This window comes from Monodelphis domestica, chromosome 5, assembly GCF_027887165.1.
Source record: "Monodelphis domestica isolate mMonDom1 chromosome 5, mMonDom1.pri, whole genome shotgun sequence".
In the NCBI taxonomy this organism is placed as follows: domain Eukaryota; kingdom Metazoa; phylum Chordata; class Mammalia; order Didelphimorphia; family Didelphidae; genus Monodelphis; species Monodelphis domestica.
In genome coordinates, this window is record NC_077231.1 from 292052008 (window position 1) to 292070462 (window position 18455).

The following is an 18455-nucleotide window of genomic DNA, read 5'->3' on the forward strand; positions in this document are numbered from 1 at the left end:
CTTGGGCCCCCTGCTTACCCGCCCACACTCAAGTAGCGAGTGGCCCAAGGGAGGCTGGGGTACCTGAGCCAACCTGTCTCCTCCCCTTCCAGAACACCACACCCACGAGGCTCGAGGCTCCCAGGGAGAGGGACTGAGCAGAAACAAAGGGGTCTTTGTTCATTGGCTCCTGGGGGCGGGGGGAACCGCTCTTGCGGTTCCAGCCAGAAGCTCTTTGCCCAGCTGCCAGGGCCGCCAACCTCGTTTGTCTGCAGCCCCACTCCAACCTCTTAGGGGAGGCAGGACGTGGCGCCTCTGGCCCCGCTCTGCCAGTCCTGGGTGGGCGGGGGGCTGTCCGCGCGGTGGCGCCTAGCGGGCACAGCTGCAGCGGGAGGGAAGGTGGAGAACTCTGGCAGCTGGCATAGGAGGAGAAAGAGGAGGGAGTCTGCGCGGGTTTGAGCCTGGATGTGCGGGGCGGGCGTGGAGAGCGCTCCCAGGGCTGGGTCAAGTGAGAGCACCGCACCCGTGGCTAAGAAGAACTCCCTTGCCCGCCCCTCAGTCTTTCCTGCTTTTCTCCTCATTTCCCACTTTAACCTCCCTCCCTTTCCAACCCTCCCGTGATTACTTCTCCCTCCTCCCTTCTTTTCACTTTCTTTCCTAACCACCCTTCCAGACAAACTTTGATGGAGAATTTCACACCACGCTGGAAAGATGCCTGTTATGAAGGGATTACTGGCACCCCAGAACACCTTCCTTGATACCATAGCTACTCGGTTTGACGGAACACGTAAGTCTCGGGGTCGGATACGTTGGATTATATATTCTTTTTTAAAGACTACAACCCCATTACATTGGTGACTTTCTCCTTCTCGTTTTTCCTTCACCTCTGTGGTTTTCTCTCCTTTCTGGGGTGAGCTGCCTTTGCACTGAGGTTTAACTTAACTGCATGATGTGGTGTTTGGACTTTCGGGTGGTTTTATTTTTTTGCCATTCTCTTCAGTTCTTGGGTTTGAAACCAACCTCGGGAAAGACTTACCTCCCCCGAGATTGATTGAGGAAACTATTTTGGTATCGGACTGGAGTTTCCCTTGTAGTTTTGTGGAATGAAGAAGTGAGAGTAATTGTCCAAGCTATTTAATCGTCATCCATTGCCCAACAGTAGGAGGGTTACACTGGTTATAGCCGCCCCCCTACATTTCCCCCCCAACTGGCACGCGTGCGCTCTCTCTCTCTCTCTCTCTCTCTCTCTCTCTCTCTCTCTCTCTCTCTCTCTCTCTCTCTCTCTCTCTCTCTCTCTCTCTCTCTCACACACACACACACACACACACACACACACACACACACACGGGATCTTTATGCATAGCCTTTTCTACCCTATCAGTGAGATAAAATGAATTCTTTGCTGTACTGTAAAACTGCGCATCTGTGCCTACAGGAGAGAAGGAATCCTTTTTGACAAGTGTATGTGAAAACAGGAAAAGGTTTTGTATTGTTTGTCAGAATCTCAGTGCCAGTTCTTGCATTGCCAGGTTGAGTGAAATTTGTCTTGACCTCAAGGACAGCCTCGGAGGGATTGTAGATTATAAACCTAAATGGTGGTTTTAGGAAGTTTTGATTATGAGAAACACCTTAAGGCATTTGGAGAGATAGGTAGCTGAAGTTTTACTTCAAATGATGACTGTTTGGTTTTGTTTAGGTATATTTCTCCAGTACTTGTTGACTAAGACTCTAAGCTGAGAGGTCTTATTCAGTACCATGGCCAGATCCCAGTTCTTTTTCTTTCTTTCTTTTTTTTTTCTTTTTCCCCAGGCTCCTTATTTTCAAAGCTATCAGTGGAGATTTTTGTCAGTCCCTATAGCATATTCATCCCTCAGCACAGTCCAATTACACCTCTGTGCCTCTTCCCTCAACCTTCCAACCCGAATTTCTTCCATTTATATTAATACCTTATTCTGCTTGTCCCTTTCTCCCTCCCCTCTCTAAGACTGGCAGAGAATTATCTATCAGTAGCTTTCTCAATGGTTGAGTATTATTACCCTTTAGTTTGGACATCATGTTCCTTGGAGTAGGTTTATAAGGAAGGTTAATTGTGTACTGTATCTACTGCTGAAGTTTAGATCTATGACTGTATAAAAGGAATAAACTCCTGGACTTTCTTTTTAAAAAGTGGATGGGAAAGTTCAGATAAAAGGGGGAACATGGTGTTCATTTTGATTTTTAAAAATCTTTTTTTGGTTTTATGTTAATCATCATAATTATAGGATTACATTCTTATTTAGTGTTTTATATTGTGTTACCTTTGACATTTTACTGCTCTTCATATGTTCTAAAAACATTTAACTAATAGTAGTAAAATTCAATTGAATTATGTGTCCATCCTGTTTCTTTTAACTAGACCTATGATTTCATTAGTGTAGGGAGCACTCAGTGAGGAACTTCTACCAATACAATTCAGCGCCTTCTGTATAATGTCTTCCAAGCCTACCTAGAGCATGGAGAAGTGCAGAGACTTCCAGAGTCACATAGCTAAGATGAATCCTGATTATGAGGCCAGCTCTCTCTATCTATTATGCTATACTCCCTCTATTTAGGTGTTTAAGGTGATAGATTGAAAGTTGCAAGGGATCTTAAAGGTCATTCAATGCAACATTTTCATTTTACATATGAAGAAACTCAACCTCAGAAGAAATTAATTAACATGTCCAAGGTCACACAAATAGTAAGAAGTTAAATTGAAATGATGATCTCATAGTCCCAATCTAGTCCTCTTTTCCATGGTACCACATTACTTTAAAAAAATCTTTATCTCATGTCTTAGAATTAATGTAATGGTCCAAAGTAGAAGTATGGTAAGGGATAGGCAATGAGAGTTAGACATGTATAGGGTCACAGAGCTAGGAAGTTTCTGAGGCCAGATTTGAATCCAGGAACTCCCATTTGACTCTCAATCCACTGAGCTAACTAGCTTCCCTTGTCCCATACCCTACTACTTCAAAATAAGGCTCAAGTGTAAGGATTATATATATATTTATATATATTATATATATACATACTTACATATATATATATATATATATCACTGCATTAGAGCAGTTGCTATCTTGGAATTTCATCAAAGTTTCACAAAATAATGGCATTGTTTTTGACAATGCATATAAATTTAAAATCATAAAACTTTTGCAGTTGATTCAGAAAGTTATTATTGATACAAATATAATTAGAAAATGATGTGTGCATATAATTTCCTAGCCTGCAGCTTAAAGTTGAAAGGAGTACACCATGTGATGAATCCTCTCAAGAACACCCCAGAGATCTACTTATTCAGGGGATAAATTTGGAGTGCTCTATTGCTAATGATAGGGTTTGTAATGATTTAATCCTATAAGAATACATTTTCCTATAGTTGGGTCTCATGATAACAGCATAATCAAAAAGATATGCTATTGATATTCTTGAGGCAAGAAGGCTTTCTCTCAGGAAGAGATGGTAATTCTCATTATTTTTTCTCCTCCTCCACTATACCTACTCCCAATTTTAAAAACATAAATATCTTAGTCTTATCCAGATCTTAGTCATAAATATCTTATCTAGTCAACTTCTCAAATGGAAGATATCTCAAAATATGAGTATTAAAAATAATACAAACAAGGGGAAGCTAGGTGACTCAGTGGATAGGGAGGCAGGCCTGGAGATGAGAGGTCCTGAGTTCCAATCTTTTCTCAGACATTTCACTTCCTAGTTGCATGACCCTCAGCAAGTCACTTAACCCCAATTTCCTAGCCCTTACTGTTCTTTTACCTTGGAGCAGATATTTGGTATCTATTCTAAGATAGAAAATAAGAGTTTTTTTTTTTAGAGAATAAGCCAAACACACTTAAATAGTTTTATAATAGTGGTGAAACTTGTTTTCAGTGGGATTTGGAAGCTTGACTTTTGACGATAAATAATAAATTTAAAAAATTTTAAAAACAAAGGAGTAACCCAGATAGTCTACTTTAAGAATGACTTAGTTTCTCATTGTTTAGAGCTAAAAAAATTCCCTCAGTAAGTCTTGTTTTCTTACATTACTATCTTTAATGCTCTAAATAAGATGAGAATTAGGAAATATCACCACAAATAGGGATTCATCCACAAACACTGCTGTAATCAGGACCACAGACATATTAGCCTCCTCAGATGAATGTTGTATTCACTAGGGGTGATAACTTTTTCAATACTGAAAAAATTTAGTTGCTAAATATACATAACTACAGCACCTGAAAATTATTCCTAGTTCTTGTCCTTCTTACTCGAAAACTGTTCTTATATTCCTTATTTTTCCCTTTCTGCTTGGACTTAGCATGGAAAATGCTTTGAATTTTTCTATTCATTTGTAATTGTTGTAGGCAAAACTTCTCTACATTCTCTCCCAACTCCATCTCCTAGAAAAAGAGCCTGTAATAAAAAAAATGACATTCTTATGCTATCATACATATTAGCATATTTTCCACTTTATCAGAAAAAATACTATCATTTGCCTTTTTTGCAGTTAGTCATTTTAATGAAGAATAAAACTTAGAAAACTGTCATTTGTTTAAGAAAACAGGTATCTGATCAAAGCATACTACCAACCTTAACCAACATTGAATCTGTACAGTTAGTTCTTGTGATATAGTAATAAACTTTTTAAATTGCCCTAAAATCAAAAAAAATAATCATAATAAAATAATGAAGGATAACTATTTCATTTATTAAATAAAATGGGAAATATTTAATCAAATAATATATATCAGGTAGTCAACACCATAGGATTTATTATATTTGTTGTAAGACAAAATGAACTAAATAGATAATATGATGTCTCATAATCTTGGTCTTTAGTTGTTTAATAATGTGATGTTTTTGTTTCCCATATCTGTTAAAACTTCAAGAAGTAATTCTTTTTTGTTAGAATTGATTAACAAATTTTTTAGTATATTTTTTATGGAAAGGAAAATCAACTCTAACAAGTAAAAACAGTTCAGAAGAGGTCACAGAAAATCTAATTCTCTTTAGAGAAACTATAGTGAAAACTAACTAATATTTAGGAATAGATACATGCCACAGTGGATAGAGTACCAAGCCTGAAGTCAGGAAGACTCATTCTGTTGAGTTCAAATCTAGCCATAGACACTTACTAGATTAATGACCTTGATCAATTACTTAAGTGTGTTTGCCTCAGTTTCCTCATTTGTAGAATGAGCTGGAGAAGCAAATGACAAACCACTCCAGTATCTTTACCAAGGAAACCCCAAATGGGATCATGAAGAGTCAGACACAAGTGAAACAACTAAACAACACTAACCATTCATATGTAATGTCTTTTTAAATTGGATGCTCTTTTGGCTGATATTTAATGGTAATATTATGAAAGCTAAAAGTACTCACTATCTTTCCTATATATGAAGCTTGTGGGCTATGAAGGGGAAATGTATCTACCAATAACTCATGCCATGAACTCCTGGTGGATTTATACCATTTACCAATGTAAAATTATAGCAGTTCTTCAACTCATAGTTTTAGAAAGTTGTTCAAAGTATTTATAAGTTAAGGGATTTCCCAAGAATTACATTCTAGTAATGGGTCAGAAGAGAGATTTGAACCAGGCCTATGTACTTCTTTTCAGTCTAGTTCTCTATCAAATATATCATGCTGCCCCTCATATGTATGTATGAAGAAGGTATGTGTACATATATACAAAATAAAAATTGCTACCCTATAATTCTCTAGATATATTATAATTTGATCAGATTATTTCTTTCCTAAAGAAGTTAATGATAAGAATATCCTATAGAAGGAGATTATAGCCTAGGCATTATTGCCAAGAGAACATCACATCTGAGTATGCGCATTTCCAAATTTAGGAAGATTATACATATTTTCATATGATTTGCATATGGATTGCTTATGCCTATATAGATTGTAAAAAAGTATGCCCAGGTTTCCAATTTTGCATCCTTTCCTTAGGGTGGTCATGGCTTTATTGGTTTCTTTTTAAATTTTTTATTCTCACTGATATGTGTCACTTACAGCACAGAGCTAGGAGGACTTATCCCCAGGGCATGAGACATTGTCAGTGCTTTATAAATGTTAGCTCTTACTTTATTATTAGAAGGGAGAATGAAGAAGAATGAGGACCCAAAGAAATGTATGCTGGTTTACTGTTTCAAGAATGCTATCAAAACCCTTGACTAACATTCATGAATTAGTACCAAAGAGTTTCTTTGAATGTGTGCCTTGTGTGCCTTGAACTTAAGACCATCTATCTTTCTATATATGACATGTATTAATGAAATGGAGCTTTACAAAAACAAAATCTTCTGCATATTCCAAATTGACTTGTTTGTTTCCTCTCTAAGCTTAGATGGCTTTCCACCAATGTTTGATAAAAGAGCAGAGCAACAGCTCTTTTTGTGGTGGCAAAGAACTGAAAACCTGGAAAGATTTACATGAAATGATATAACATGAAGTGAGCAGAACCAGGAAAACACAGTAGCAGCAATAATGTATGATGATCAACTGTGAAAGACTTAACTATTATCAACAAGACAAGAATCCAGGACAACTCTAAGGGACTCATAATGAGAAAAAGATATCTGCCGTCATAGAAAGAACAGCTGGAATCTGAATATAGATTCTTCACCTTTTTTCTTCCATGAATTTTTCTCTAGTATGTACCTTGTTTCACAACATGACAAACAGAGAAATATGTATTGTATGACAATATATGTACAATTTATATTTTATTACCTGCCTTCTTGGGTACAAGGGAGGGGCATAAGGGGGAAAAAAACAAGACAGATTTTTGGACCTAGCTAATGTAAGAATTTAAAGAAAAGATGTCCTAAACCCAATAAAACTTTAAAAAAAAAAAGAGCAGAGCAACTACTGGAATTGAAGTAAAAAATAATATTTTAGACCTAGATCCATGAGTAACCATTTAATGTCTTTGATCTCTTGTGTGGAGTTGAACTAGATAATCTCTTTGGTTCCTTCTATTATTCTTATATTTTAAGTCTAGCATCCTTCCTTTTTTAACTTTTTAATTTTTTCAATAACATGTAAAAACAATTTTTGACAATTGTTTTCTAATATGTTTATTCAGATTCCCTCCCTCTCTCACTTCATCTCTGCCCCTCCTGTGCCCTGAGGCAGGAGATAGTTTTTTATAGCTTAATAGCAGTGCTTTCATGCAACACATATTTCCATATTCCTTATGCCATGACAGAAGACAAATATTTCACAAACAGGATAAAACTCATAAAGGAAATAAAGTGAAAGATAGCATGCTTTGATCTATAATCAGATTCTGACAACTTCTCTGATTAAAGATAGCATTTTTTTAATCATCAGTTTGGTTTATAATAATTTAGTCTTTCACAGTTGATCGTTGTACAATAGTTCTGTTATTGTATACACTGTTGTCCTAGTTCTGCTCACTTCATTTTGCATCAATTCATACAAATCTATCCAGATTTTTATGAATTTATTCTTTTCATCATTTCTTATGGCACAATATTTTTCTGTTAAGACCACATACCAAAACTTGTTCAGCGATTCTCCAATTGATGACATCCCCTCACTTCTCAGTTATTTGCTACTACAAAAGAGCTGTCTAGAATCTTTTCAAGTGAAATCCTAGACTAAAATGGACAATGTGTTTTTCATCTGAAGAACCTGACTAGATTAGAGAAGCTCAATCAAACAGAGTTGCATACTGGTGCTATTTTTTTCAGCTGTAACAAATCATGATTATCATCTCCTAAGGGCTTGTTATCTCTCTTAGTGGAGAATACCCAAACTATTACTGAGCTTCCAAAGGAGCAGGAAAAAAGGTTACGTATTTTAACCTGGAGGGAGCCTTAGAATAATCTAGTGACAAAATGTTCTCTTCTTAATTTAGCAAAACAGACTTTTAACAAATGACAACTGCAATCTATATAATGAATTTCCTTTATAATTGTAATTTTTATGCATTTAAAAACAGCATTCTGAGAAGGGGTCCCTTGGTTTCATCACCCTATTGAAGGGTCTTTGACACACAAAATCATTTAAGTATGCCTGAACATTTCTAGTCCCTTCATGTTCGAGATAAAGAAAGCAGAGCAAAGAGAAAATAAGTTATTTTCCCAAGGTCAAACAGGTCATGAGTAATGATGATGGGATTCAAACTCAGCCCTCAGCCTCTCATCAAGGGTTCTTTCAATTTTACTGTGCTACTGAATAACCATAATGGTGATTTATATTATATGCAATAATATAAAATGACTTGCAGCCAGGTGGCATAGTTTGTAAAGAACTCACCCAAAGTCGGGAATTCCTGAGTTTAAATCCAGTCTTGGATATTTACTAGCTGTATAACACTAAGAAAGTCAATTAACCTCTTTTTGCCTCAGTTTTATCAACTGTAAAATGAGGACAATAACAGCAGCTAGCTTGCAGGACTGTTTTGATGATCAAATGAGATAATACATGTAACATTCTTAGTAGTGTAGTGCCTAGCACATAATAGGGATTTCATAAATGCTTATTCCTTTCCTCTCTTCCCCCTATTTGAAGGAAATAAAGAGGATTATCTTTAAAAAGTGATGCTTTGGTTAACAAGTGATGGCAATAAGTATTTTAAAAATTAGAAATGCTAGTTTGTCTTAAAGAGATGGATTATGTTCTGCTGGTTTCCAGGAGGCAGAAGTAGGAGCCTTAGATTAGAGTTTGTTGCTATAATGACAGTGGTAGTGATTATTGTTATTTTTGATCATTTTTGTCAAAAAGATTTTCACTTTAGGTTGTCTTATTTTTCTCCAAGGGAAATATTATTGGGGATGCCTTGAACAACCAAAAGAAAAGCTCCTGTGCCCTTGTTCAGATTTGTATGGCCAGAAGTGGATGTTGAAGGTTAATTCCAGGGTGGTATAACTTATGCAGAATTGAGTACTCAATAAGTAGAGTATGCTGCTTAAACAAATATAACAGAGCTGGTAGAGAAATGATTTTAAATGGAGCCCTGGCCCTTTAGAGTTCATTGATAATGGAGGAAATCCTTTTAAAATGGAGTCCATACCGAGACACACAAACTTTTCCTTTAGAGATAATATAACATACACAGATATATACATACAAAATGTCATTGTGAGCAAGCTGGTTCCTTGAGGGCTCTCCAAAGCTATGATGAAATTACAATACAGAGTTTCTATGCCCAGTTGAAAATGGCACTGTATCATTTTAAGAGCACTATATTTATTGTCAGAAGGCCTGTCTCCAATAACACCTCTTTTACTACTTATATAGATAAGTCCCCTAACTTCTTAGCCTCATCTATAAATTCCTCATCTATAAATTGACATGATGGACTCTCTATGAGCTCTTTATAACTCTAGATCATAATCTGATAAATTTAAGGTGAGATAAATTTATGCTGAATAGAAGGAAACATTTATTAATTAAAAATGAAAATAATAGCTAGTATTTATATAGCACTTTTAAATACATGGAATACTAGATAAATATTCTCTTCTTTTATCATTAGAACAACTATAGGAGTTAGGTGTTATTGCCATCCCCATTTTACAGATGAGGAAACTGAGTCAATGAGAGGTTTAGTGATTACCTAGAAGATGATTGAACTTGTCAAGGCAGATTGAAAAGGTGGTCCTTAAAGTAAGACCAAGGCAGTCAGATCAGACCTTCAGTCACCTAAGACCCGAAGCCTTCCTAAACTGGACTTCATCAAATTATCCTAAATCTCTGAGTAACAGACAGCTTTAGATGAGAGGAACTCCAAGTTCATGCTCATTGAGTCTCCACTTTGCATTCAACTCCACAGAACAAGATGGCAGATGACCTATCCCAGGATAAACTCATTTCCAAACTCATCACCATGCTGCTAATTTAAACTCTCCATGGTCACATTACTCTTCACCTCCCTCAATCTCTTCATTCTGGATGCAGAACTGGAGGTAGACCCCCAAATTTTTCTCCATGCTTTCCTTTATAAAGGGTAGAAACTGGACCCTCAGATCATTCCATTTACTTTTGCTGCTCTGGCTGGTTTCCACTCCATAGAATAAGAAGCTCCTGCAGCAGTTACCCTTGGGGTTCCTTACCCCCTCTCTCTTCCTTACTTTCCTGCCTCTTGTTATGTGTTGTCTTCCCTTTTAGATTGTAAACTCTTTGAAGGCTGGGACTATATTTCTTTTATTAATTGTATCCTCAGAACTTAATTCAAAATTTAGCATGTAATAGGCACTTAATACATATTTATTGGATTGGACTAGAGACCACTGCCTGCCTCCTTAGGATTTTTCAGAAGTATTTTTTTGTGATTCAATGTGTGAAGGAGAAAAACATTCAACGTTAAATGCTAGGTCTATTGTTCCTCTTACCATCTCTTCTAAAGATGATTTATCCACTAACTGGTAACTTATTAAATATGAAGATATCAACATAAACTCTTCTTTTATTTAGGAAATGATCATTTTTCTTAGAGCTAGTCAGATGCAACCAATATGCCAAGTTCTCTTTTTCGTAGTTGGTCACTCCTGTATTCTAACATAAAGTCCACTCTGATAAAAAATATAAATTGGGGGCAGCTGGATTGAGATCCAGGCCGAGAGATAAGAAGTCCTGGGTTCAAATGTGATCTCCTAACCCTGGGCAAGTCACTTAACCCCTATTGTCTACCCCTTACCTCTTTTTGGCCTTGGAACAAATATACAATAATGATTCTAAGGTAGAAGATAGGGTTGGTTTTTGCTTGTTTGTTTTGTTTTTCAAGAATATGAATTGATGTTGTTCTAGACCTTGGTCTCAATATAGTCAGCAATGGTCAGCTGTTGATCAATCAACAACTGGTGGGATGAGCCAAATAATGGATTTGTTTTCTCCCTTTGTGGAAACCTAGTGATTTCATCAACATAGAGAAATCTTTGTGAGGAAACTCACTCCTGCAGATTCTTACAGGCAAGTTGTTGACACCTTATGGAATTAGAAATCTGCCTGGAGTAATAAGAAGTTAAGTGATATGCCTGTCCACACTCACATTACTCTTCTCTATTAGAAGTGAGACTTGAACCTAAGACCAACAGTACTCTAACCATTAAACTATTTTATCTCTCCTAGCAGTTATTTTGTAAATATCTAGTTTTCCCGTGTGCTTGAATAATATATTATTGATTCAGAAGCCAATACAATCTATCTTTATCCACTATAATGTGATACCCATTTTTATAGCTACATTACTTGAGATTGTGCCTCAAGGATATGCCCACATATATGCACATATGCATTTATATAGGTGAATTTGAGATGGGCAAAAATAATATATTGATACATATACATATATAGGTATTGTTCTAAGGAAAAGATGAGAATTCATCTTTTCCTTATAACAGTATGTAGAGATATATGTGGGCATTTTAAAATCCTACTTTGACTTTTTAAAGCATGTATTCTTTATTAAACTTGAACTTTTAAAAATGAAAATAGAGACCAGAGAAATCAGGCTAATAACCCCTGTTATTCCAAATGGAATTCTTATGTCAGTGTCTGAGTTTTTCTATTGTTGTGGTTTGACATATTATGCTCTAAGTGGTTGAGTTACTTTTTAAATAGACTTTTAATACTATCTTGAACCACTTTAAAAATTTACTGTGCCAAGCAGCCTTGCATATCCCAGAAAATCTCCTGGCCATTCTTCAGGAGAAAAAAACAACACACATTTTCTTTGGAGATATTGCTGACTTGAGAACTTTCTCAACAAAAATTTGTTGTCACAATTATTGTCCTTGAAGAAAATGTTCTAATTCCCAAAGCAATTATTGTAACACCATTTGGGAGACAGAGGAAGGTTCTATATCATATAAAAGAAATAAAACCATAAATTTTGGCAGGAGTTTCTGTCTGTCCCTCTGTAGCTCTCTCTATACACACGCACACACACACACACACACACACATATACACACACACATATACATAAATATGTGTCACAAGTAAAGCAATCTCTACTTTCTACAAGCTTACATTCTAATGGGACAAAATAAGATAAAACTTAAACAGAAACTGGAACAAGTTGGGAGAGAGTTATGACCAGATTCAGATGAAGAATAACTGGAGTCCTTTCAAAAAGATGGTTTTGTGGAGTGAGTCGCTGATGAGAAGAGGAGAGCCCCAGGACAGAGGCTTCCCAGGAGAAGAAAGTAAGGTCCAGAGAGAGTGGAAATAAAAAGGTGAATAGAATAATATTAATGAGTTTCTTAAATGTACAGAAAATTATATCAATCAAAGCTCCTTGGAAACATCTTATGGTTACATATACAAATCACTTGAACATTATGCCCTATCATGTCAATTGTCATAGTTGTGTTCACATAGCAAATTTATTACAATCTGTACTTAGTAACAAGCAGGAAACAGTTTAGTCTTCATTCTCCCAAAATGGTGTTTCATGGGCACACTAAGAAATCAATTCTATCTTTCTTGAAGTATTCCTATTATTTGGTAGCTTATAAATTACTAATGTTTTATTTAAGTTTTTAAAGCAAAAAGAATCCACAGTAATGATGAGTCAATTGCACCACAATTCTAGGATAATATACAAACTTGCTGGATATTTGTTGATTGAAATAAGTGTCCATATTCGAGGCCTTTGATGGTCATCAAAATTATTCCATTTACCTTTTCATCATAATAATCTTACAGGAAGCAAGAATATATCACCATTTTGTTATGACACTGAAATATCATCACATCTGATTTTTCTATAAGTCTTCCAGCCTTGTCACTCAAAATGAGTGTTCTAATTCTGGTCATATGAACTAGTGGGAACTAGAAGCAGGATAAGTTATCAGACTTCCCATGGTTTATTGGATTTTTCCAAAGATAGAACCCTTCTCATAACAAGTTCAGATGTTATCTAAATGTCAAATACTCCAGCCAACTAGAGGAAGACTTGCCTTAATTGTGTGCTTCCTTACTATCTTCTTGGAGGGAATAATGGTCCAAAGATAAAAACTAGGTAGCCTTTTATCCTTAATGCTTATTAGATAAATGTTTTGATTCTGATTCCTTGAAGGGTAGAAAATTGTCTGTATATGTGGGCATCTGTGCACTGTTTATGGAAGCTATATAAGTCTTTGGCTTCTTTCCATTTTAGTCTGACTTTGGTTGGTCTCTTGGTAAATCAGTTACCAGTTAAGATTATCTAGAACAGATTCTTCACCTTTTCTGTATTTCATGGACCTCTTTGCCATCTGTTGAACACTAGGGACTCCTCACAGTAATGTTTTTAAATGCATAATACCCATAGAATTAAAAAGGAAATCAATTATATTTGAAGCAAAGCCCATGAATTAATGTAAGTTGACCCATTGAAATAAAATCCTAGAATGGATATTAAGAGTCCAAAAGTGGTGCCTTTCCAATTATTTAATATAGATGGCATAAGATAAATGAGCACTCAGAAGGAAAATAATTGCAACCACATTGTCATTTATCAAACATGTAGCTGATGTTATGTTTCTATAAAATGTTGTTAGAATTCCCATGTGTCATATGCTGGGTAAGGGTTGGCAGGGCATGGATTCCTCAACATTTTCCTTAGGAGAGTCTTTGGTTTGTTGGTTTATTTTTCATTTTTGTTTTTTTCCTTGTGTCGGTGGAATAGACTTTCATGTTTGCCCTGAACTCCAACTCCCTCATTTTATATAGTATGGAGAGAACCTCAGCTATTTATACTCTACTTTTGATGATTTCTGCTATTTTAGACTCTAATAACTCTCTGGTCTTAAGCTATTGTTTAGAAAACTCTGCAAACTTACATATGCATTCTGTTGAACCAAGGAAAGGTGGAATGTGATTGACGAAATGGTAGCTAAAGCCTAGAATAGTTATTTCTTCTCCCTGCTATGTCTCACCACCTCCCCCCCAAACAGTGGAGTAATTTACACAGATAGAGATGTGATGTATCAGCAAATTTGCAACCTTTTAGAAGTGAAGTGAGAACCTCTCTGGCTAGGAAAGTTGGATATTACCGTGAATTTTTCTCCACTTCATTTCACTGTGGCTTTTTCTTTCTTTAAACACCATGGCTTCCCAATAAGTATTTCACTGAAGGACCAAGCTGGGTGGGAATTTTGCAGGTCCAATTTTTAGTTTCCAATTTGTACTTTGCAGACACTACTCTATAGGTGCTCTCTGATTCCATTCTGTCCATTAATCTCAATGTGATAGTTTACTCCTCAGTGACTAGAGGGTACAGACAAAACAGGAGTCTATTGGAATTATTCCTGCTTAGATTATAATTTTTGAATTTCCACTTATGCTAGAACAACATGCATACTAGGGATTGCAATAACATCTATGAAGAAGATGTCTTTGGATGATTATTGAACTCTTCCTCTTTCAACATAGATCATTTGACAGAAGTATGTGTTAAAAAGTTTCCACAGTTCTTTTGGAAGACAGGAAATTGTTGACTACACCATAGGTGAAACATTCCATTAACCCAGAGAAAGCATGATCCTAGCTTGTCTTTACATTAATGACCCTTGATCACATAAATGTGGGTGCTGAACTTCAATGGTAGACAGCATGATCCACTAATACTTCATCCTGTTTCATTTATCCATATTCTTGCATAAATTCTCAGGAGGGCATTCACCAGTTTCAAGACCTTCCTCTGAGGCGTTGTTCTCCACCCCCACCCCAAATATTTATCAGTGGTGAACAAAGCACTTAGGCTGTATCCATCTTTTTTTTTTTTATTCTCACTACATGATTGCCTTATTTCCTTTTCCAATCCTATATCTTCGGTATGATAGCTTTTCTTTTAGGTCAATTCTTGCACAGAGGTTTCAATGATCCCAAGCTACTCCTTGAGGCATCATTTCGCCCTTCATTTATTTCTTGAATCAACCCTTTATAGTTTTAGAGAAGCTTTCCCCCCACACCATTTAGGAAGATCTAACGACTACCAGCTACCTTCCATGTAACAAAGAGAAATGTTTAAGCAAAATAAATATGCATAGAAAAAACTTATGTCAACAAAGTATAACATTTGGCATCTGCGATCACCCTATCTATCAAAAGAAAGTCACCATAGGTCCTCCAGAATTAGGATTGGTCATTGCATTTAATTTGGATTCAGCTGCCTCTTAGTTTTGTCTTTATTAAGTTCCTTTAGTTGTTTCAATTATGTTTTCCTGATTTGGTCTGCTTCAATCTTTATCAGATCATATTAAGTCTTCTAATACATCTCTGAATTCTTTATAGGCATTGTTTCTTATGTTACCATAATGTTCCTTTACATGCATACACTACAGTTTGTTCAATAATTGATAGATACCCACTTGTTTCTAGGTTTTTGTTATCATGAAAGTGATGCCATGTATATATTGATAATAGTGCTTTTCCTCTGGTCTTTGGCTTTTTACTTATATCTAGTAATGAGATCTCTAGGTCAAAGGGTATGAACAATTTAGTCACTTTTCTCACATAATTCTAAATTATTTTATAAAATGGTCAGACTGGGTTATAGCTCTACCAAAATGTTTTTTTTTTAACTGATTCCTGTTTTTCTATAGCCCATTATCTGTGTACATTGTGTCTTTTATCATATCTGCCAACTCATTAGGAGTGAGGTAAATCCTCTGAGGTATTGGAATTTGCATGTATTTTAAAATTAGTGCATTGGTATCATTGTTGATGTTTTATAATTATTCTTTTGAAAATTGGTCATATGTTAAATTAAGTACCTATACTCTTCCAGTGATCCAATATGCTTGAATCATATAACAACATAGTCCTAAAGAGTCAAAATTTCAATGACCCAGAGGGTCAGGAAGGCATTGTATGTTGGTAAAAGTGGATGACTCTCTAATCTTCATAGTTTGCTAATGTTTATCAATGAGTTCTTCTGTTTAGACCATTTAAGACTTATTTTTCTAATTTGGTATTAGTTCATAGTCAGAAGAAACTTTGATTGGCTTCCTGATATAGGGAAAGCACAAACTGGTAGTATTTGTGACAATTTATGTTCTTCTTTTAAAAAGTCCTAATAACTAGATGCATGACCCTGGGCAAGTCATTTAATCTCAATGGGTCTTAATGTTCTCTTCTATAAATTAGGGAGAGTAATAGCACTTCCTTCATAGAGCTATAAGGATTAGGGAATGCATTTGCTATGGAAAGTACTTTTCCAACTTTAAAGAAATATTTAAATCATTAATAACAAAATCAATAATAGTAATGATAAATACAATAAGTATATGACCATTATCAAGGATTTTAATTATTACACAATCTAATAATTTTGTTATTACTAGTTTACTTTGATTTCCCATCTTGGCATTGAGGTGACCCAGTGGTTGTTAAGTCTATGTCATTTTCAAGCTCTAATAGGTTCTAACAAATTAGAAAGATTTTGAACTTAGTTAGAGGATGGCATAGGGGATCAATTAAATGTATTATATTGATGCACGAGGTGCCTTTGACCAAAGACTAGTCTGGATACCTTTAAAAACACTCATCATGAGAAAAGCTCGACTCCAAGTAATTGTCTACTGAAGGGTATGTAAATTCTGTATGAAGATATTCAGTCTGGATGAGGCCATAGTCTGGATTAATGATTTAGTTAGCATCATTACAACTAACTAATCTTGCTTAGTAATTAATTACTCTTAATTTAATATCGGCACATAAAGCACAACCACTGTTTTTTTTTTATTAATTACTCCTAAGAAACCAGTGCAGGGAGGGAAGAATGTGCTTTGTTCTTTCATGCTGATTTATATTTCCTCTTATGTTGGTCATAATATGCATCCTATGCTCTTTTTCTGTTTTTAGCTTTTTATTATTAAACCAAATTCCTCCTAGATCTTGTTATATTCCTCATATTTATCTCTCTTAATGAATAATAATATTCCTTGGCAAGAGTGAACAATTTATTTAACCATTCCCCAGTTGTTGAATGTTTAGGCTCCTTCCAGTTTTCCACTACATGCTGGTACCATAAAACCTTTGTATAATGATTTCTTTTAAAAAAAAATACAATGCTTTGGCAGTATATTCACAATGTAATTCAGTCATGGGGCATAATTTATTACATATTGCCAATTAGCTCTCAAAAAAGATTCTATAAGGTTACAACTTTGCCAACAGTGAATATACCCATTTCTCCACAACCCTTCTAGTATTGTATTTCCTTGCATTTAATTTTCTTGTTAATTTGATGAGGATGTGGTGGCACCTCAAAAAGAATCTTAAAAAAAGAATCTTAATTTAGGTCCCTTTTACTACTAGTATTAGTGATCTTTTCTTTTATGAGATGACTAACTCCCTTTTTTGAAATCTATTTGTTCATATTCTTTGACTATCAAAGCATGTGGATTTTTGGATTTTTAGGCTAGTCGTACACATGAAAGTAACCCTGGGGGACCTACAGTAATTTATACGCCACCTTAACATGCTGCCTTTAACTTCCAAAGGATAATATGAGTGGAACACTATGTAATTCAGTATTTCAGGCAGATGGGGTGATGGGGGAAAAACATTTATATAGTGTCTACTAGGTTCCAGGCATTGCACTAAGTGCTTTTTACAAATATTGCTATATTTGATCTTCAAATTAACAACCTTACGAAGCAGGTGCTATTGCTATCTCTATTTTTCAACTAAGGAAACTAAAGCAAATGTTTAAGTGACTTTCTTAGGGCTCAAACCTGATAAGTCAAATTTGAACTCGGATCTTCCTGACCCCAAGTCCGGTTTTCTATCCCAGTACACTACCATCTATCTGCCTCTGGAATATTAATGGGCTATTTTGTTGGAATGATTTCAGTTGCTATCACTTCATTGATTTGGGTCTGGGAGTCCAAGAATTCAAAGGCTCTTTATTTCCTTCTTTCTACTCTACTTCAGTTTGGATAGTTGCCCTACAGTGGTGATACCTTGGATTGCAGCTACATGAACTGCCTGGTAAAACTTTCTATAGATGTGTACAACAGTGTATAAATATGGTGGATTTTCATTATTTAATTAAAATGTTATATAGCATAAAATGTATTAAATTAATATGTCAGTTTACTATTATGTAAAATAGTCACCATTATTTCATCCATCCATCTGGATGGATGGCTTAGACAGACAGACAGACAGATAGACAGATAGATAGATAGATAGATAGATAGATAGATAGATAGATAGATAGATAGAAAGATAGACAGACATACAGATAGATAGATTGATAGACAGACAGACAGACAGACAGACAGACAGATAGATAGATAGATAGATAGATAGATAGATAGATAGATAGATAGATAGATGGATAGATAGATAGATAGATAGATAGATAGATAGATAGATAGATAGATAGATGGATGGATAGATAGATAGATAGATGTACTGATGGATTGATAGACAGAGAGACAGACAGACAGACAGATAGATAGATTGATAGAC

At 35.5% G+C, this 18455-nt stretch overlaps 1 protein-coding gene across 1 annotated transcript in view; it reads left to right on the top strand.

Annotated features, from left to right (window-relative positions):
- Nucleotides 1–230: 230 nt before the first annotated feature.
- Nucleotides 231–18455, top strand: part of KCNH8 (potassium voltage-gated channel subfamily H member 8) — a 406798-nt gene continuing 388573 nt past the window's right edge. The window contains exon 1 of the mRNA XM_001369648.3: nt 231–766. Coding sequence (XP_001369685.1) covers nt 691–766 — 76 coding nt within the window. The 5' untranslated portion in view covers nt 231–690. The remainder of the gene's footprint in view (nt 767–18455) is intronic.